This window comes from Oxyura jamaicensis, chromosome 10 (genome assembly GCF_011077185.1).
Source record: "Oxyura jamaicensis isolate SHBP4307 breed ruddy duck chromosome 10, BPBGC_Ojam_1.0, whole genome shotgun sequence".
Classification (NCBI taxonomy): Eukaryota; Metazoa; Chordata; class Aves; order Anseriformes; family Anatidae; genus Oxyura; species Oxyura jamaicensis.
In genome coordinates, this window is record NC_048902.1 from 21,666,404 (window position 1) to 21,687,888 (window position 21,485).

The following is a 21,485-nucleotide window of genomic DNA, read 5'->3' on the forward strand; positions in this document are numbered from 1 at the left end:
CTTGGGAGGCAAATTGGAAAGGGCTTCAAGAGTCTCTGAATGTAGAATTGTATCACTTTTTTTTTTTTTTTTTTGAAATCATTGTGTATTTCTTTCTACTTATTAGAGCATTCCATATAAAAACAGGTTGCAGACTGACAAACACTTGTTTCATGTGCTTAAATTTTACACGAGCAGCTGAATGTGAATTGTCAGGAGTATGTATATACCTGACACCATGCAGCCTTGAGATACTACATTTATTCAGTATAGCTGCTAATAAAAATTGTGCAATGTGTGTGTACGTATAACTGGGAGATTTAGTGATCATCCTCAGTAGATAAGGTAGTAATTTAAATGTCCCTTGGGTAATTGAAAATCTCTGTACGTTGTTACATTTTTACATTTTACACATGATCTTGGCAAAATATACAAGAAAACTAATTACAGGTATTCTTATTACTTCTAAATCTAAAGACGTGCAATAGTTACTGTGATTACTGTGTTTGTATGTGGCTTTCTTAAATCCCTTTTTGATACTTACTATCATTTAAAACATGCTTTAGAATTTGCTATTTTTTCCTATATATTTCTTCTTTGTCTACTTAACTCATGCATACAGGAGAAACAAACTAATTTTTTCAACATCAGAAGTGCTTCTTGCTTGGCGTAGTCCATAAGCATAATGTCCTAGGAATATAGCGCTTAGTGATTGTAAAAGCATTTATATATAGCTGCTTTGGCAACATTAGACATTTTCAGTTAAAAAGATGAGCCTGAAAGGTAAAGTCAGGCTTATCTAAAATTCCCAGGGCATATCGCTTGCTCCAGTAAAATGCCTTATGCTGCTTTCAGGGAAAAGTTGAAAGTTCTGTAATTCTTGTCTGGTATTGACCTGTGTAGTTATTCCTGTAACTGTTAAACTGTGGCATATAACTCTTAATCAACAGAACCAGCTTTTGTTTAGTCTGTCTTTCCTAAATTTAAGTAAATAATATTTTACATAAATTCTTCGAGTCACTGAGGTTGGAGGGGTCCTCTGGAAGTCTCTAGTCCAACCTGAGTTGCTCAGCACAGAGTCAACTAGAGCAAGTTGTCCAGGACTCTGCCTAGTTAGGTTTGGGGTATCTCCAAGGATTCCACTACTAGTTCCAATGTTTGACCACCCTCAGAGTAAAAATGCTTCTTATGTTTAAATTGTCTTTCTTGAATTTCAGTGTGCCTGTTGCTTTTTGTCCTGCTCTCGCTCAAGGGCTCCAAGCCCTGTATCAGTTGCTGAGTGCCCTATTTGTGCTGAGGAAGCAGAAACTGGGCCCAGCACTCCAGATGTGTTTTTACCAGCCCTGAGTAGAGGGAAAGGATCATCTGTTGGTGGTGCTCTTCTTAATAGAGATAAGGATGCTATTGATCTACCTAATTACTTAATTTATGCTTTGCTAGTAAGCTTATGCCCCGGCAGCAAAATTTATGGGACTAATTGAAATGGACATGTAATGACATCTTCAGTACTTTGACTCCTGAGTGACAGGAGAGCCTAACATGTAGTGAGGTAAAGGGGACTTTGAGGGTGTGATTACTTCCTGTGGTAGTGCTGCTGAATATTGCCACTGTTGTATGCTAGGATTTTGGGGCACTTGGCATCAAACAGTGGCTGACACTTCAAGTGAGCTACTGTGGTGGGGCCAGCAGTTAGATTGGTGGTTCGGGGGGAAGGGCACAGCTTTGCCCAGCAAGGCCAAGTTTTCTTAAGGAGGGCTGATGTGTCTGGGATGCTGGGTGAGAGAAGAGGGCCTGCATAAGCCTGGCCTGGCAGAGTGTATGTAAGGGGGTGTGGGGTAACTGCCAATGCTGATTTTATCTGGCTGCATTGCATCCACTGGGGCTTGCAGGGCAGTGCTGTGTGTGTAAGGGTTGGAAGTTTTGGGCCTGATGGTTGTGGAGTGCTGGCTGGCTTGACCTAGGCTGCATCCCGTGTAACTGGGCTGGCAGGTCAGAGATTAGCCGAGTATTACCCGTGGGGCTGACGGGAAATCTCACGGTGCTACAAGCGGGACAAAGTCAGGTCCCCTGTGAGGGGGACCCCGAGGGAGGCAGGGTGGGGCCCGTGGGGACACAGTGCTCCGCGAGTGGGCAGGCCGAAGTTCCAGCAGGGCTGAAGGAGGCGGGCTAGGCTGAGCCGGTCGCTGAGTGCGGCTGAAACCACAAGATTAGCAGGAGGGGCAAGCTGGCGGCCGAGACGGGGCAGGCTCTCACCCCGACCACGGCAGCGGATGAAGCTGGCCGAGGCGGCCGGGGCGGGGAGAGAAAGAGCGAGCGCGGTACGGCGGCTCCTCCCCCGCCACACCCGGTGCGGCAGGAAGAGGAACAGCCGCGCCCTGCTCCCGGCCGGCCCTGGTCCAGCGCAGCGCCATGGCGGCGGAGGAGGTGGACGGGCTGGCCATATCCCGGCCGCATTATGGCTGTGAGTACTGGGGCTCCTAGGCTCGGGTCCGGGAATCGGCGGGGCCGCTAAGTAATATTCTACCCGGCGACGCTCAGCCCGTCCCTTCCCGGGGACCGGTGCTGGACGCGGAGGCTGCGACGCCGCAAGAACGGGGAGCGCGTGGGGTCTCGGTTCTAGGGCTGGCCTGCGGGCTCGGCGGCCCCCACCGGCGGGGTGCGAGGGCCCCTGGGCGCGGCCCGCCGTGATTCCCACGGGGCGGGCGCCGAGGGTCTCGCGAGCTCGCCTGGGGCAGGCGTCTCTTCCCCAGGCGCTAAAGGGCGCTGGGAGAAGGTGCTGGGCAGGCAGCGCAGGGGCGTTCTCCTGCCGTCGCGGTGCGGGGGGTGCCCGCGCCTCCCGTTGGCGAGCTCCGCGCCTCGCCCAAGATGTCCGCCGCGGGGAGGGGAGCACGGCAGGGCGGGGGCGCCTCTGGTGGGACGGGACGGGACGGGGCGCGGCGGCGGTGGTGGAGTGTCGGCAGGGAAGGGGCGCGGCGAGCCGCGGTGGCGGACCCTTCCGTCTCCCTTCCTGTTCGTTTCGGTAAAGGTGCCTGACCTACCGTCTGAAACGCGCGATAGGAAGCGTTTAGATTGAACGCCGTCACTTCTTTGGAAACACGCTTACTGTGGAGGAGGCTTTAGTTCAAGGGTTCCGAGATGTATACTTGCTTGTGCAAGCTGTCATGTCAAGAATGAGTAAAGATAAGGAAAAGGCTGTGAGGCGGATGGGAGATGGCGTAAGCGACAGCCGGTCAGACAGCGTGGTGCCGACCGTGCTGCGGCGAGGCCTGGGGTGGACAGGGAGGGCAGCAGCAGGCAGAGTCCTGCGAAAGGGGCGATGTGCTCCGCACTCAGTTTATTGTCAAAAGGAAGGATGGAGCTGGGGGAATCGGGAGGAGAGGGAACTTTTCCTTGCTAGTAGTTGTTACTCTGTGGCTTGGGACAGCTTTTTATAACTTTGGGAGGGGTTGATGGAAGCAGAAAGATGCTTCTGAGGTACTTGAGACAGGTTTCTGAGAGATGCTTTGCAATTTCAACCAAGGTCTTGCTTGATCATAAATGCTATGGTTGATACCACATCAGGTTTTTGTTTGTTTGTTTTTATGAAGGTATTTTAGGTGTAAGCTAGTCTTTGATTAATTGTGATATGAGATACTTTCTATTTGTCAAGTTGATCTGTAAAACCTAAAAAACGTGCTTTTTTTTTCCTCATGAGAGCATGGATGAGGTACTTAGCTGTAAGAGTGGAAAGGACAGGCTATATCACTAAGGCTTTGAATGTATAGAATCCGAAAGATTTAGGTATATGCCCGTAGGTAGGTCCTCAGCTTGATCAAAAGATGATATGCAGGTTGTGGATCTGAAAGATTCCCCTCCAAGTAAGGATCATGAGCATTTCCATCTTTTTAGAGATGAAGTGTGACAATATAGAAGAGATTATATGACATGAAAATACACTGTTATCCTCCTTTAATCTTTGAGTACTAAAACAGAAGACAGGTGGAGAGATATGTGGTCACTGATGTGCTCTTGAGAAAGAGGAAGGCAAAGCTAGAAGAAAGTAAGAAAATTGAGGACTTTGCTCAGTGGAAGGTGGGGAAAAAGCTGGATCAGACTCAAATGGGGAAATCAGACCAAGTGAAGATGTCAAACTTACATAATGAGGGAGGAAGGGTAAGGAAACAAGGTCTCTTCTGTTGCTCGCAAAGATCAGGTGTGTTTGGTCCCTCATTTTTCTGAATCAAATAAAACCTGTGGTGAGTTCCTGGGGGAAGGGTTGGATATGATTTTTTGTGTGCCTATCTAGCTGCATTCAGTCTTCAACCACCTGGGAATGTGTTTTGACTATTTGCAGCTGTCTTGGATAATGAGAGATTAACAGCAGAGGAAATGGATGAAAGACGACGCCAGAATGTAGCCTATGAATACCTTTGTCATCTGGAGGAAGCAAAGAGGTAAGATTACGAAGGACTGAAATTGCTGGTGATTTTTTATTTAAAAAACATATATTTGATAAGGGGAATAATTTGTCTGCAGCTTACCTCCTGTCTGTGTTTCTGAGTGACTATATAGATTCATTTTTTTTTAAAAAAAAAAAACAACACACCACAACACCTACAAAGAAAAAAAGAAAGAAAACCTCAGTAACCAAACAAAACACCCAACCCCCCTATCCTAATAAGTGGTCCTCCCAACTGTCTAGTCTGTTTTTCTGCCTGAAGGAGACAAAAACATCTCTGCCTAGCATGTTCCTTATATGGAACCTTTTCTGACGTATTTTCTTGTGATGAAGACTCCATAGCTCTAGTGCTTCAGTGTTTTTTAGCACTGGAAGGGTTCCCTGTTACGTAACTTGTATGTCTTGCTGTAATACTACCTTTCTACTTGACAGTGGATGTGGAGAATGGGTTATTTTCTTCCTCTTAGCTGCAGCCCTTTAAACACATACAGTTGTCTCCCTTTTGCACTTTTTAGACTGAAAACTCAACTTTTTCATACTTCTCTGTGGGTCCTATTCAATAGGTATGTAGCCTGTAGTCCTTTTGCCTGGATTGTTCTCTCTTCTCTCTGCTCACTCCATGTCTTTCCGGAAGTGTGGTGCCGAAAACACAGAAAAATTTCCAACTGGAGCATTGATATGCATGCTTAGCACAAGAATTGTTTTGTGTACCCTGATAGATATGCTAATATCATGCATTTACAGCATAATACTTTCATAATGGTATCAAATGGTAGAGTTTGCTGAGTTGTTACCTTTTACTTGAAGGCGTGCTGCTGAAGTTGGTTCCCTGTTCTGTGTTTCTGGAATCACTTGTTTTCCTAAGTGTGTTAATTACTACTGAATTTATTTTTTTCTTACCTTTGCTTAATATATTGAAAAAAATGTTGAACTTATTCCTGGCCTCCAGCATGCATGTACCTTTTATGGCATCCTAATGTTTAGTAAGCATGAAAGTATGCTGTATTACTTCATACAAAATGAAAGTATGATCAGAAGATAGTAGATGCTATATATTTGCTATTAAAGGAAAATAAACTAATATTAAAAACAAATCTGTGAAGTCTTATTGTTAATATTCTTGAAATCTTTCTTGCAAACATTCAATCCTATATGCTGTATGTGGAGAATAGGAATGAGACAGACCAGTTTGCCTATTCCTTTCCCTTCCTGTTAGATGTCTTTTCATGCCTTTGTATAAATTGAATTTTTTTACTTGAAATTTTTAATGACTGTTGAAACTGAGATTGCGACTAAAGACATATTTTAAAGAACAAGATTGAAGAAAAAAGAGGTGAGGTAATGTTTCTGTTAGTGACTCCTACAAGACTTAAAAATAATGCTAGTGTTTCAGTTTGCATTTTGTAATTAGTCAAGAAGCTAATTGTGAACATAGAATTTTACTGTTCTCACAAAGACCTAGGTAATCTAGCCAGTATGACACAGAAGGTAACTTCTGTTGTAGCAGAAAACTAAGGAACGTGTAAAAATGTGTTCTAAATAGAATTTGCTCGATACTTCTGTCATTTGAAAGATGGTACAAGTTAAGAGCCGGAAAACTTTATCCTCCTCTGATTGGTGATATATTTTGGAGCATCTGTATAAGTCTGCCCTATCAAGACAGACGTGTTCCACTGCAGTGTTTTATAGAATAGAGTAGTTCAGTTGGAAGGGACCTACAAAGATCACCAAGTCCAACTGTCTGACCTCTTCAGGGTTAACAAAAAGTTAAAGCATATTATTGAGGGCATTGTCTGAATGCCTCTTGAACACTGACAGACATGGAAGGACATCAATCACCTCTCTAGGAAGCCTGTTCCAGTGTTTGACCACCCTTGTGGTAAAGAAATTTGTTCCTAATGTCCAGTCTGACCTCCTGTGGTGAGACTTTCTGCTGTTCCTACACGTCCTGTCATGGGTTATCGGGGAGCAGAGACCAGCACCTCCCTCTGTGCTTCCCCTCTTCAGGAAGCTGCAGGGAGCAATGAGGTCCTCTCTTGACATCCTCTTCTCCAGACCAGATGGCCCAGGCATCCTCAGCCTGTCCTTGTAGGATGTGCCTTCCAGCCCTTTTACCAGCCTTCTTGCCCTCCTCTGGATGTTTTCAAGGATCTTATATTTTGGAGTCCAGAACTGCACACAGTATTCAATGTGAGGCCGCCCCAGTGCTAAATACAGCAGGAAAGTCACATCTCTTGACTGGCTGACTATGCTGCTCAATGCACCGCAAAATGTAGTTTGCCCTTTTGGCTGCCAGGGCACACTGTGGCTCATGTTTATGGGAAAGGAAACAGATCTTGTACGAGATCAGTGCTGGCAGAGTATAAAGGAGGACTCATTTGCAGTACTTCATTCCAGGATTTTAATAGTTCATGCTGCTGTAAAATATTTTTGAAGGGGCTAGGAGGACTCTGTTTATACTATAGTCTTTCAGATGCTTCATAGCAATTGTCACTACTGCACATTTACAGAGGTTGCTTAGGTACTAGCAGATAATAATTTTCTCTCCATACAGATTTGGATGAGGTGGAACTAGCGAGAAAGATACAAATATATCTCAAAATCACCTGTCCCTCTGAACCAAAAATCTTTAGGGTCGAATGCTGAGCAACAGGGAGAGATGAATGCCATTATAAGTCGCCTTGCATGCTTGAATGAGCCCCAGATAAATCAGTTGTGGACTCTCTTAGACATTAGCTTCAGAGTGGGTGCTTGCTGAGATGCTTGCATTCTATTCAGTTCTTTGTCCAGACTTGATGAAAAAGTTAGGCAAAAATGCCTAACACAGCCATAGCTTGATTATTCTCATTAAGCTGATGCTTATTCCTGGAGACTTACTTAGCCTTTGGATAAATAATCTCGAACTAAAGTTTCTTGGATGTCTTGCATCTGCTTCCAACTATTGCCTCAGCATTGTCAAGGCTGAGTAGTTAAGGATTTGTTTTTGTTGCACCTTGTCAGAAATTATTTTTTTCCTGTTTTGTCCTAGGGACAAGCCTAGTTGTTGACATTGTTTTTTGAAGAAGGAAGTGACAGATGTGTCATTCAAAACACAAGTAGTGGTAATACAGTCTCCCACTTTGGCAGTCAGAGCACTTACTTTGCTTAATGGCCTACAGGCTGTCTATACACATGTGAGGGAATTCCTGTCTCATATAGCTGAAGCCATACCACTTTGCGTAAGAGTTAAAGATTGCATGACCAGAAGGAGGGAATCAGGAGTCCTTTGTTTAGTGATTAAAATACACAGGTGAGAGCAGAAAGGCTTGAGTTCATGCTCGATTTCCAATAATGTTTTTAATTACTGAGCAGTCTTTATAAATCGTCCTTTAAGTTTTTTGGTTTTGTTCTTATGAATTACTGCTAGAACAGCCAAAAAGAGGGCTTTGGGCTGCATTGCTGGAAAAGTTTTAACTTACCATCCTGTCAGGGGTTACTGGGGAGCAGAGACCAGCACCTCCCTCTGCACTTCTGTCTCCCACGACATTCTGCTAGCAAAGCTGAGAAAGTGTGGGATAGATGAGCGGACAGTAAAAGGGGCTGAGAACTGGTTGACTGGCCGAGCTTAGAGGATGGTGATCGGCAGCGCAGAGTCCGGCTGGAGACCTGTAACTAGCTGTGTTCCCCAGGGGTCGGTGCTGGGTCCGGTCTTGTTCAACGTCTTTGTCAATTACCTTGATGAGGGAATAGTGTCCGCCCTCAGCAAGTAGGCTGATGATACAAAATTGGGAGGAGTGGCCGACACGCCAGAAGTCTGTGCTTCCATTCAGCGAGACCTGGACAGGCTGGAGAGCTGGGCAGGGAGAAACCAAATGAGGTTTAACAAGACCAAGTGCAGAGTCCTGCACCTGGGAAGGAAAAGCCACATGTATCAGTATAGGCTGTGGGGTGACCTGTGGGGAGAGGAGCTCTGCGGAGAAGGACCTGGGGGTCCTGGTGGACGACAGCTTGACCGTGAACCAGCAGTGTGCCCTGGAGGTCAAGAAGGACAGTGGGATCCTGGCGTGCATAAAAAGAAGCGTGGCCAGCAGGTCAAGGGAGGTGATCCTCCCCTTCTACTCTGCCCTGGTCAGGCCTCACCTGCAGTACTGTGTCCAGTTCTGGGCTCCCCGGTACAAAAAAGATAGGGATCTCCTGGAAAGAGTCCAGTGGAGGGCCACAAAGATGACACAGGCCTGGAGCATCTTCCCTTTGAGGAAACACTGAGAGACCTGGGTCTGTTCAGCCTCAAGAAAAGAAGACTTAGAAGGGATCTTATTAATGTTTACAAATGTCTTAAGTGTGAGAGATGGAGGGATTTGGCTGACCTCTTTTCAGTGGTTTGTGGGGACAGGACAAGGGGCAGTGGCCACAAAATGGATCACAGGAAGTTCCGCATCAACACGCGAAAACTTCTTCACGGTAAGGGTGACAGAGCACTGGAACAGGTTGCCTAGGGAGGTTGTGGAGTCTCCTCTGGAGATATTCAAGGTGCGTCTGGATGCCTACCTGGGCAACCTGCTCTAGGGAACCTGCTTTGGCAGGGGGGTTGGACCCAATGATCTCTTGAGGCCCCTTCCGACCTCTACAATTCTGTGATTCTGTGATTCCCCTCCTCAAGAAGCTGCAGGGAGCAATGAGGTCCCCTCTTGACCTCCTCTTCTCCAGACCAGACAGCCCAAGCATCCTCAGCCTGTCCTTGTAGGACATGCCTTCCAGCCCTTCTACCGGCTTTGTTGCTGTTGCTATAACGTCTGCTATTTCATTCAGCACTCTGACTTGAATTCCATCTGGCCCTGTGAACTTATGAACGTTGTGGTTCTTCTTATTTTCTTGCCTTAGGTTTGGTGCCCTTTATCAGGACAGGTAGAGCAAGCTGATGACAGTGAGTTTAGCATCAGTTCTCTGATTTCAGTCTGTTACCAAAGAACTGTCAGATCACCAATCTGCTTTTCAGATTTTATTTCAAACTGAATGCAATGCGTTGTTCAGGCTGTGCACTGAAGTATTATCTTAACTATTAATTTATTTCCTGTCTTCTTCCTGCTCTCTAGGTTGAAAAAACACACATCACAGTGATCCTGTTAGTTTCAGCAATGTCATACACAAAACAATAATAATGCCTGACTTTAGTGTTCCCCTTTGTATACACCCTGCCATAATACTAGGTGTTACAGCTTTGAACTTGGAATTCATTATGTCTAATGTACTCATTACACGTTTTTCAGTGTCATAGGTTGTCTTAGGATACAGGCTTCAGTCTGTAGATATGTTAGATAAATGACCTAATATTTAACAGTGTCTAAAGCCTAGGTTATTTCCTGTTTTTACTCAAGGTATGACCGCCTATGTGCTTATTAGAGCTTTCAGTTACACTAATATTGGTGTTATCCTCTAATATTGTGGGCCTTGATTTTTTTCACGCTTACTTCCTAGAAGACTGAAAGAAGGAAGGCACGGTATGCATCTGTGCCAAAATGTATTGGAAACAGCACCATTCAATGAATCCCCATAAACACACTACTTAGACATGTCTGTTAGTTCTTAATATATACAATCTATGTTTGTATGTATGTACATCACTCAATTTTGTTCAGAATATTATGAGATGTGAAGCCTAATGCCTCAGAAATGAAATACCTGTGGTTTTAGTTGGTCAACAGTCTCATAGTTTTTCAAGGTGGGTTTTTACAGGACTGTTTTTTATGAAGCCCTGTTAATTTACAAGTTATTCATTTAATCTATTATCATTTCAATTCAGTATGGTGTGTTTCTGTTATTTTACCTGGATTAACATGGAGCTACATATGCATGTGAAACAGTATTCAGAAAATTAAAATTCTGTTTCTGGTGAAATCTCTCTGAGACCCAATATATCTCAATCTCATTTAAAATAAATAATAATAATAAAAAAGAAACATTGGGTCAGCAGGTGTATTGGGTGTGGCTGGGATGAAATTAATTTTTCCTGCAATGGCCATTATAGTGTCGTGCTCTGCACTTGTAGCTAGAACACTACTGCTATTACACCAACATTTTTGCTATTGCTGAGCAGTGCTGGCACAGCATCAAGGTTCTCTCCCCGTCCCCACACCCCAAGCCAGTAGGCTGGAGGTGGGCAAATAGGGAAGGGACATCGCTAGTGCATTTGACCTAAACCGACCAAAGAGAAATTCCATACCATATAATGTCACACTCAGCAATAAAAGGTGGGAAAGGGGAAGGAGAAGGGGGTCCTCTCATTATTGAAGACGTCTGTCTTCCTAAGCAACTGCTATGCATACTGAGGCCCTGCTTCCTAGGATGTGGCCAATCATCACTTGTTGATGGGAATTAGAGAACATTTTTTTCTTCTCTGCACTTCCATGCAGCCTTTGCTTGGTTTTGTTTTCTCGTTCTTTTTCCATTAATTAAATTATCCTTTTCTCAACCAAGGAGCTGTCTTTCTTAACATCATATGTACTTCTCCCCCCTTCTTTTGAGAAGGGGGAGTGAGAAAGCAGTTGTGGTGGGGTTTAGCTGTTCAGCAGGATAAAACCACCGCAGTAGGATCCTCTGCCTTTCTTTAGGTGCATTCCCAGTAAAGCGAACTCATCATGCCTGTGACCCAATTTATTAACCTTTCTTGTATTACACTGTCAGATCTGTTTTTTAATATTGGTTGTGCTATTCTGGGCCACTGTTGTTTTGAAAGATGCTTTTCTGTGAAATTAATTGATCCAAGACTGATCTGTCCTTTATGAGCTTTGGAGTTTGGGTGGAAGTGAGGCATGTTCTAAGGAAAGACAAGACTTTAGAAAGGTTCCCTGGCCATGGAGCTCCTTTCTTCAAAGAACAGAACAGCCAGGGAGAGTGTTGTCTTTGGAAGAAACTACATAGCTGAGCTTGCGATACACGTTCTGTGGTAGCTTTGCAAAGAAAAAATATCAAAATGCACCTGTGTCGTGAGCACAGCAACTTTTCAGGTTTTTTGGTGTTTTTCTTTTTTCTTTTGTCACGAGGAACTGCAATAGCACCATTAAATTAAACGAGACAGAAGGAAACCAGAGAAAATCAGTTGTTACGAGGAGAGGAAAGTCAAGGTTCTGTAACTGAAAGTCAGACCACAGTAGTGCCTGTTCCCATTTTTTCTGTTTTTGAAATGTATAGTAGAGTGGAAGAAAATATATACGCCAGGAATGTAGACTTGATGACAGCATTGTAGGAAATCAGCTAGAGAAATAACTACCAGATATTTTATGAAAGTAGAATAAAAGAGATGGTTGTGAAATGATCCTGTACTTGAGAGGAAGATGTGAGTGAGTTAAAAGGACAGGTTGGCTAATATATGTAGACGAACACCAGTTAAATCACGAGCTGAAGAAGGAAGAATATAATGGTGAGATGGGATCTTAATAACTTCTGAACTCTGTAATTCTGCTTAATATTTTGTCTGAAGCATTACTGATTAGTATCTTAATGACACAGATTTTCTGATAGTGCTATACGGACTTTCAGCCTCTGTGCTAAGTAAGTATTATGCTGGAGAGTAACATAGCAGTAGCCGCAAGGAACATACTTAGCACAGAGTTCACAAATTGGAATTATATTCAGGTGACCCTCTTTGTTCTTCTTGCACTTACAGATGGATGGAGGCCTGTCTGAATGAGGAGCTGCCTCCCACAACAGAACTCGAAGAAGGCTTGAGAAATGGAGTCTACCTGGCCAAGCTTGGAAACTTTTTCTCTCCTAAAGTCGTTTCTGTGAAGAAAATCTATGATAGGGAACAGACTAGATATAAGGTGAGAGCTGCTCTCTTTGGGTATTGGATTAGGTATAGATTTACAGTAGGAAAATGTGCACGTGGAGGCACGGACTGAATAAGCAGAAAGTTACGTTATTTTAGTGTTACCTGAAAAACTCCTCCTTCAATTTAGAACATTGGGTAAGTGAGGGGAGTGGGCTCTTAGCTTTATGTCTGAGCTTGCATTCATGAAAGAACTTGCCTTGTTATAAGTAAGCAATATAATTGTACATAGAAGACTTCTGACCCCTTTTCTGTAAGAGTAAAGTTTTTACCATCTGTCTCATCAGTTGTGATATTTTGTCTGCCCTCCCTCTTGTTTCTGCCTATTTTTATTTCAGGCAACTGGTCTTCACTTCCGGCACACTGATAATGTAATTCAGTGGCTGAATGCCATGGCTGAGATTGGTCTCCCAAAGGTAATTTCTATGTTATATATGTTGATAAGTATATAATCCCAGAAAAGCTTTACATTCTGTGGAAGCATTTGCTGTTTAACTAAAATCGTCAGACTTCTATGTAGTTAGTTCTTCATTCTCTAGATTTGTATTTCTGTAGAAAGTTTATCCTAAAATATGCTGACATATTTCATTCTGCAGTGAGAGAGAATGAGTAGGAGAAAAATAATTTGTTCTTCTGTATAGTATCCTTCATATCACAAGTCTGGCATACCATCTGCATTCTGTTGAGCAATATCTGAGCTACGGTTAGATTGTGGCAGTTTTTTAGAAACCTACACTGAAAGAAGCAGTGCAACAGAAAACAGTAGATTCTCCATTTCTTCAGGTTTGCCTATGAAATTTTAAAATGAATTTGAAATATGTTCGTGGTGTGACTTAAGTGTGAACTATTGGCTATACTAAAGGAATGAATGGCCTGATATCTCAGAGGAGTTCAGTAAGCGCTGTTGTCTGAACGTATATGGAACTGTGGTAGTTCTGTGCTGATAATCAAGTTGGCATACATCGATTCTAAGTATATTTTTTGTTTGGTTTCTGTAAAATGTGCTCAGTACCACCAAAGCAAGCATTGCATAACTTAATCTGCTGTGTTCTATTTGGATACATGCTTGCAAATTGGTTACTTTATATTTGGCAAAGTTTTTCAAAAGAGGGAATGGCCTCAAGTTGCGCCAGGGGAGGCTGAGGTTTGAAATTAGGAGAAATTTCTTCTCAGAAAGAGTGGTCAAGCATTGGAATGGGTTGCCCAAGGAGGTTGGTGGAGTCACTGTCCCTGAGGGGCGTTTAAGGAGAGGTTGGACATGATGCTTAGGGACAAGATTTAGTGGGTGATATTGGTGGTAGGGGGATGGTTGGACCAGATGATCTTGGAGGTCTTTTCCAACCTTAATGACACTATGATACGCTGTGAAGGTAATTAAAATAAACAGGGGGAGAGCTAGACATATAGAAGGGTTAAGTGCCAGGTATAAGGCAAGATTTTCAGATGGAAATGGGGCCTTGGGGAAAACAAACGTGCGAGGAGGCATTGAAGAAACTGGGGTAGGGTCTGGTACGTTCACAAAGTGATATTTGGTGCCTTAAGTATTTTCCTATGTAGAAAAGCCAGGGAGCTGATATTGCAGGGTGGCAAGGGTATTTCCTTCAGTTGCTCTTGCCTTTACAGAAAGTGTAATGCTACTTTCTGCTTGTTGGCAAGGGCAAGAAACCTGCAGATAACTAGAAAGTAATGTACTTCCTTCAGCACTTCTGAATGAATTGACACTTTCAGTATTTCATATTAAATTTAGCAGCTTTGCATTTGAGACTGTCTGAAAGTTTTTTCAGTCTAGCTGACTTGTGTGCAGAGCATCTCAGGACTGGTCTCAGTCTCCTTTTGTCACCGTCTTCTCTATTGCTCTTTGACCCCTTTTTGTCCAAACAAAATCCTCATTCTCTCTCCTACTGCAAGTATTCTTTTGTCTTTTTAGCTTTCACCAAAGTCCTTATTAACATCTTATGTCCCGGTATCTTGTTAGGCACACAAAGGAAAGATTGTATGCTTCCATGTGTGTAGAACTTGGGCAAGGAGAAGGAAGCCTTGGTTTGGGTGCAAGAAACAAAAGGAAAGATTGACACTTCAAGTAGGGGAGCTATTGAGCTAGGGGCAGAGAAGCTCAAAGAATTTTGTTTGGTGGGTTGCTTCATTAATGCACTGCAGAAGACTTGGGCTTTTCACAGTTATGACACTGAGGTATATAGAGTGAGTATTGTTCAGACTGCTAACTTTGTTTTATCTTCAGATATTCTACCCGGAAACTACAGATATCTATGATCGCAAGAACATGCCACGCTGTATCTATTGTATTCACGCACTCAGGTAAGGCGTGCTAGGCAGAAGTCTAATTGCTTCTGAAATCTGTCTAGGAAGCTGAAAGGTAAGGGGTAGAGAGCTGAGCTGAATGGTAGATGGGGACAAATTCTCTAGCAGAACTGTTGTACCTGATTGGAGCAAAGATAACATAGTCCGTATTTTGTCTCAGACAGTGGCCAATTCAGATGCTGAGGAGAAAAATAACCAGTCAAGTATGTTGTGACTACTACCTTCCCAACACAGTTCTCCCTTCCCTCTCTACTCTCTGAGCCAGAGATTAACAATAAAATAAAAAATGGGGGCATAAAGGAAAGTTTGAAGCCCTAAAAGCTGTCTGTGTAAAAGAAGATACTGGTCTATTCAGAGAACAGTCAGCACACTGAATAAAAGCTAGTATGATCACAGCTATGTGCTGTAGTATGTGTATCTTGATGTGTATCACAGTAAGTGATCAAGCAGTAACTGTTGCTGAATGGTCTCTTAAATTTTAAAATCTCACATAGAAAGTGTATTATAATTTGAGTCCTTGAGGAAACTGGTAGGGCCCATTTGTTGATACTTCTCAATTTGATGGGATGACATGTTAGGCTTCCCGATTCCGCCTTCCCACTCTCCCCCCTCCCCTCCTGGCACCTGGCAGCCTGGTTTGGATGGCTTTTGGAAAATGTGATTTTTACATAAGAAGGATTCCTTTTGTAGAATATACTGGGTGATTAATGCTGGATTGCATACATTTGGATCTTCATCCATTTGCTCAATTTCAGTTCTCCAGAACAGCTTGTTCTGCTGTTTGATCTGTTGCTCATGCGCAATCCATACAGATGGCTTCATTTATCTGAGTGCTGTTTGGATTAAGTTTTAGATCAAGTTGTTATTTATAGAAATGATGAACTTGATCTAAGCTTATATCTAAAATGAGTTATCACTGTAGAATAAGTCACTAGAGTTTGTGTAGACCTGTGATGGGGTACGCTGCTGCTATCAAGAGCTATGTTCCTTTTTGTTTAAATTCTGGTAAAGTTTCTCCATTGCTAGCAGCTTTGTAGCTACTTTATTCCTAGGGTTGGCTGGCACAAGTTCTTGTTACATGTTTCTTGTTAGAGCCTGGCCATTCTCTACTTTTTTTTCCTCCTGTACAGTAGTCAGAATGGTGGACAATAACCAAGTTTAAATGGAAAATTAGGCTTGCTGCTGAACTCTTTCTAAATCATGTTTAGGAAAAGAAAATTAATTCAGGGAGCAAATTGGATAGTAACTATTTTAAAACTGAAGAATTTATAATCTTTCATCTAATAATACCTTTTTATTACTTAATTGGGAAAAAAAAGAACTCTTTCATCTGAAATGTTCTATAGCTGGTTTCTCTGGAAAGGCAGACTTCTCAAGATTCTGTGATTTTAAATAATTTTACTTACCATCAAAAGAGAAGCAATTATGCCATGTACGTGTAAACTTGGAAAAGGTTATTAAAAAAAACTTATTTTTTCAGGCGTAGTGCACCACTGTATTCTGGTTAAAAAATAAAGAGCTAGAACACAGTTTTGTTGACATTCCGTAAGTCATAGGTGTTCTTGCGTAGTGCTTGTGTTTAATAAAAATAATAAAATATTGCTTAGATCTGTAAAGGTTGGAGATTTAGATTTTTATGAGTTGAGGTCATGTGAAATTGTCTGCCCTTTCTTTGCCATGCGAGTCAAAACTGAGTTCAACCTGAGGAATTGTTATATGTTTTTAAAAATAATTTATTTTTAATGTTCCTGTATAATCGGGGATTTTACTAGAGGGTACAGTACCATGAGCTGTGCTGAGCCAGCCTGACAGGCAAGAAGGATGAACGTGCTTCTCTTCCCCAGTCCTAGCTATCCTTAGCTGTGTGGATTTCTCCCTCTGTTGTAACAGTTCCATTTCTTGTCAGGCTCCTTTATGAATTGGATCAATTCACTGAAATTACAGAAAAATGACCGAGTAAATATATTAATAGCATTTTAGTAAGTTAGATCAGCTTAGTAAAGTCATGTGCAGCTGAAAAGGGAGGAAGAAAAGAGTCAGCTCTCATTCTGTTGGTGATGTGTTATGCTGGTTTACCTGAATGGTTCCTTAAATCTTTATTTCCTAAAATTGTTAGAACCATGAGGAAAAATTACTAGTTCTTATTGATTATTTTCTTTTGTAGCCTGTACCTGTTCAAACTGGGTCTTGCCCCGCAGATTCAGGATCTGTACGGGAAGGTGGACTTCACAGGTAAAAAGAAAAACTGTGCCGATGTTGTGTTGTAGGCATTGCATAGATCGGTGAAAGGATTGTTACTGTGGGAGTCCTAAATGCAAATTAAAATCAAGATTAATGGCTGTGAGAAATTCCAGTAGTTAAAGCAAAAGGTTTGTTCTGAGTGCTTCAAAGGCAGGTTGCTAAATAGTCATTAGTTCACTAATCATTACTTTCACAAATAACATTGGCTTAATTTTTCACCGCTGTTGGTGTAGGATGCTTTAAGCTTGCCTTCATCCCCTTGGCAGAAGTTTTAATCTGGAACTTGGTAAGCAGTTCTGAGTTCCCTTAAGAGTTTAAAGTAGACCTCCTTATGCCCCCATGCCTCATCAAGGTTTCAATTACTTGATTTGTGCAGGAGTGTCAAATTGTGTGTTTTGCATTACCAAAATTACTGCCTGAAGACACACACTAGATTTAAACGCTTTATTTTCCTGCAAACCAGTTATTGATTGTACCTATAAAAGACTGAACTAACAGCACTGTTTTTGAGTTACTTGGTATTTTGCAATAGCATGTCTCCATATCCTCTATCCCCTTTTCTCAATGCAGTCTCTGCAGGAAAAAGGAATGCTGAAGTATTGTTTGTGCATTTTCCTGACTTATTAGCATATTGATACACATAGCTGTTTCCTAATGCATTTTAGCCTATATAACACTTTTAATGTACGTTTTAGAGGAAGAAATCAGTAATATGAGGCTTGAACTGGAGAAGTATGGTATTCAGATGCCTGCCTTCAGCAAAATTGGAGGAATTCTGGCAAATGAACTCTCTGTGGATGAAGCAGCATGTGAGTCATCTTATGTGATTATTCGAATCAGCATATTAAATAATAAGTGTCAGTTTTAATGCATCTTTAAGACGGTACAGGTCTTCTGAAAGAGTGGGAAGAGGGTTTGCATGTGCACTCCTTTTGCTAAGTATACTAGTAAGAAGTAACACACCCTTTTTTGACAGGAACACAAAAACATGCTGGTTTTGCTTTCCAGTTAACTTCCAGATAATTCTTTTCAGTCAAGTTCTCAATTTTTAGCAGGGCTGTTGTGTTTGTGGCTCTCAGGCTGTGGCTTGTTTTTCAGTACATGCTGCGGTCATTGCCATTAATGAAGCAATCGACCACCAGGTTCCAGCTGACACACTTGTGGCAATGAAGAACCCTAATGCCATGCTAATAAATCTTGATGATCAGCTGGAATCCACTTATCAAGACACTCTCTACAGAGCAAAACAAGACAAGATGGAGAATGCTAAAAACAGGGTAAATCAATTATTTTAATTCATCTATTTGTTTGCATTACAATTATATATTGTAGCTTAAACTGTGAGGGAATTCACAGAATATGTTAACAGTCCTGTATATATCATATTAGGTTATTAGTATTTATTCCTGATGATATTCTAATATGGCTCCCAGTAACCCATCTTCCTACGGTAGAAGACAGCAGTAGTTGCATTACATTGTTCAGCTATCTGAATTACGCATTGTATATGTAGACGCAGCATTCATACCATCCTTTGTATGTTGGGAATGCTATCTGTCTATCTTCAAACTATATTAATACATTTTTATATTAATGAAATGGTGAGCATAACCAATGGACCCTCCCAGTATGGTTCAAAGTAGTTTATTGCACTATATATTAAATGCCTAGCTATGTCTTCTGCTTTCCATGTCCTGGAGCTCTGCTGTGTGTTCAGATAGAGTCCATAAATTGAAATAAGGTGTTTCTATGCCATTTGTATCAGAGAGTATGTTTTATATGTATTTACTTCTAGGGCTTTTTGCATGCGTAGGTCATGGATAGATGACCCATCTCATAGCTCAATATGAACAGTTGTGCTCACTTAACTATTTACGTGAAAGGATTATGAAAGATCTCTGAAGACAAGATCACAGAAACACTGACTAGTTTTTATTTAATCTTCAGATTGCCTCAGAAAATTCAGAGAGAGAGAGAGATGTGTATGAAGAACTTCTGACTCAAGCTGAGATTCAGGGAAACATCAATAAAGTGAACAGTAGGTATCATGCTAAAGTAATAGTCCTGGTTAAAAGAATACTTTAAAATGATACCTGTGCTGCTCCTCCTTGCTTTTTATAACAAGCAGAAAGCTTCTGTAGTGCTAGCAGAAGTGGAAGGCAGCTCCTTTGCTGTTTCCTTTTTTTTTTTTTTTTTTTTAGTGTTTTATTGGTACATAGTTATAAGCTGAATTTACTTTGACTTCTGCTGCCCTTCCTTAAGGGGATGGATTCCCTGTGTTGTTTCTGGAGCCTCACATACCACCCTGCCCCCCCTCATCTTGAGTAATGCATGTTATTTCCATCCTTTGGCTCCTTGTTAAAGTACTGCGTTGCAATTGGTTCGGAAGTCTACCATTCAGATTACATACCAAACTCGCCACACATCAGGTCTAAGAGTATTTATTTCTGAGCAGTAGGTTATATAACCTGTGGGACTTTCTCATTTAATGTTTCTCATTTAATGTTTCTTTCAAAATTGTGCTTTACTGTCACTAGCACATGCAGCCATATCAAAGATTGGCCTAGCTTTGGAACAAGGAGATACGTTAGCACTTTATGAAGCTTTGGCAACACCAGCCCTGGGACTCCGAGGACTGCTACGAGAAAACTGTGACTGGTATTTCAAGCAATTTTTGAGTGATAGACAGCAGAAACAGGAGGTATGGAAAAGCCTAGATCACTGTTGTTTTTTACCTTTTTTTTTTGACGTACCGTTGTCCATCGTATACTAATTGCTTGCAACGTACCTGTATTACAGTTTAGTGTTGTTTTGAAAAACTTAACACTAATAGGCAAAATCATACAGTAAACATAATTATTGTTTAATTTTAATTCTGCATATGTAAGGCCAGTGTAACACATATATAGGTACATACAATTAAAATGCTTTCACAAAACTTGAAAATACTCACTGTATGTGTATGCACAGAACTGTATAATACAGAGGCATCTTTAATCTCGTTTTACTGTTGTCAGTGCTCACACAGTGTGAATATTTGTGTTTTATAAATACCTATCAGATAAGCATTATTCTACTTTCACTGTGGAAAATCCTGTCTATAACCAAGAATTATACTAGATTTTCATTTAAGGCCAACTCAGTGAATTTTAGATGCAGGTTGGCTTATATATATATATGCTGCTTATAAAATTTGCAAAATAGATTTAAAAAACCAGTGTTGTGTCAGTTATTACAGTGTCATGCATGTTAATAGGGGAAATATGCTGCTATATAAATGGTTATTACTACTGTATTTCTTTAGTGAATTACTTTTTGAAAAGCTACAGCCAAGTAGACAAGATATTGCGTGCATTTGGATCCAGAAAAAATGCAGACACATCAGTTGTGCAGTTACAGCAAACTAGATCTTAGGCACTGTGGTGGATACATATGTACTCATATGTCATAAGTAGAAAATACTATGATGTAACTCAACAGTGGCTGCTGGAAAACACATCAGAGAGAAAGAGACAGCTTTTGCACTGTAGGGAGTATAGAAAAGTTTCCAAAAGTTCAGACCACGTGGATAAAGTAAAAGGCTGGAGAAATGTATTTGTCCATAGGACCTTTGAACCGCAGTTTGAAGTAGAAGTAGTTAGAGAGCTGTTAGAGAGCAATTAGAGATCTGAATCTGTAGTAGGGCCTGGCAGTTTACGTTGAGGTCCTGGATAAACGTCAGGTTTGAACAGATAACAAATCAGTTATGTTGAGTTCTGGAGAGAGTAACTATATATTTTAAGTCCTTTATATTTTACAATATAAAATTGATCTAGTGGGTGACATCCTTGCCTATGGCAGGGAGGTTGGAACTAGATGATCTTAAATGTTCCTTCCAACCCAAGCCATTCTATGATTGCTTAGTGGACTATTCTATTGTTTAGCATAGGTAACAATGACCATTAAAGGCATGTGGAAAAAAACGTGTATTCTGTGACAAAACCCAACATGAGCCTCAGAATGCCATTTGCACCACTTTGCTCACAAAACTGCCCTTTAGTTTTGTCTTAATTTGACAGAACAGTAAAGAAGTGTCAAGTTTCTGGACTGACTGTTCATACAGGGTACACCACAAGGTGAAAGTGGTGACCAATTCCCTTATCAAATTTGTTCCAAAAATGGTGGAGGTTTAATCTGGTCTAACCTATCTAGGAATCAACAGGGGAGGGGGATAATGACTACCCCAAATGAGGACGTGTTGGACAGGATTGACAAGCAAAGGGTGTAGAGTGATATGGATGAGAAAGACCCTACAGTCAACAAATTGGGGCTGAAGGGGGCTTATCTCTAGTGTAAGAACAGAAGTGCCAGAAGAATAATATCAGGGGAAGCTTTTACACTTTTCCTGGGAAGGCATCATGACTGGATGCCTCTCTGAAGTGCCTGTATACCAAAGCATGCAGGATGAGGAACAAAGAGGAGGCATTAGGGGTCCGTGCAGTTGCAGAGGAGCTGTGATCTTACTGGGGTCACAGGTGTGGTGGAATAGGTACTAGAACTGAAGTGCTGCCACGGATTTGGATACAGCCCTGTTGGGAAGGACTGGTCAGGATGATGATGACCACCTAAGAGCAGATCATGCCTGACAAATGTGGTGGCCTTCTACGATGGGGTTACAGCATTGGTGGGTAGGGGAAGAGCAACTGACATCATCTGCCTGGACTT

At 41.8% G+C, this 21,485-nt stretch overlaps 1 protein-coding gene across 3 annotated transcripts in view; it reads left to right on the plus strand.

The window, feature by feature from the left end:
- The window catches only part of IQGAP1 (IQ motif containing GTPase activating protein 1), a 63,165-nt gene that overhangs the window by 3,394 nt on the left and 38,286 nt on the right, over positions 1-21,485 (plus strand). Inside the window, exons 1-10 of one of the 3 annotated variants that reach the window (XM_035335806.1) lie at positions 2,219-2,440; positions 4,313-4,412; positions 12,060-12,216; positions 12,560-12,637; positions 14,461-14,537; positions 16,705-16,772; positions 17,477-17,590; positions 17,880-18,058; positions 18,729-18,819; positions 19,319-19,482. In XM_035335806.1, coding sequence (XP_035191697.1) covers positions 2,389-2,440; positions 4,313-4,412; positions 12,060-12,216; positions 12,560-12,637; positions 14,461-14,537; positions 16,705-16,772; positions 17,477-17,590; positions 17,880-18,058; positions 18,729-18,819; positions 19,319-19,482 — 1,080 coding nt within the window. In that variant the 5' untranslated portion in view covers positions 2,219-2,388. Of the gene's footprint in view, positions 1-2,218; positions 2,441-3,097; positions 3,274-4,312; positions 4,413-12,059; positions 12,217-12,559; positions 12,638-14,460; positions 14,538-16,704; positions 16,773-17,476; positions 17,591-17,879; positions 18,059-18,728; positions 18,820-19,318; positions 19,483-21,485 lie in introns of those variants that run through there. The other 2 variants (XM_035335805.1, XM_035335807.1) reach the window with 2 other exon arrangements.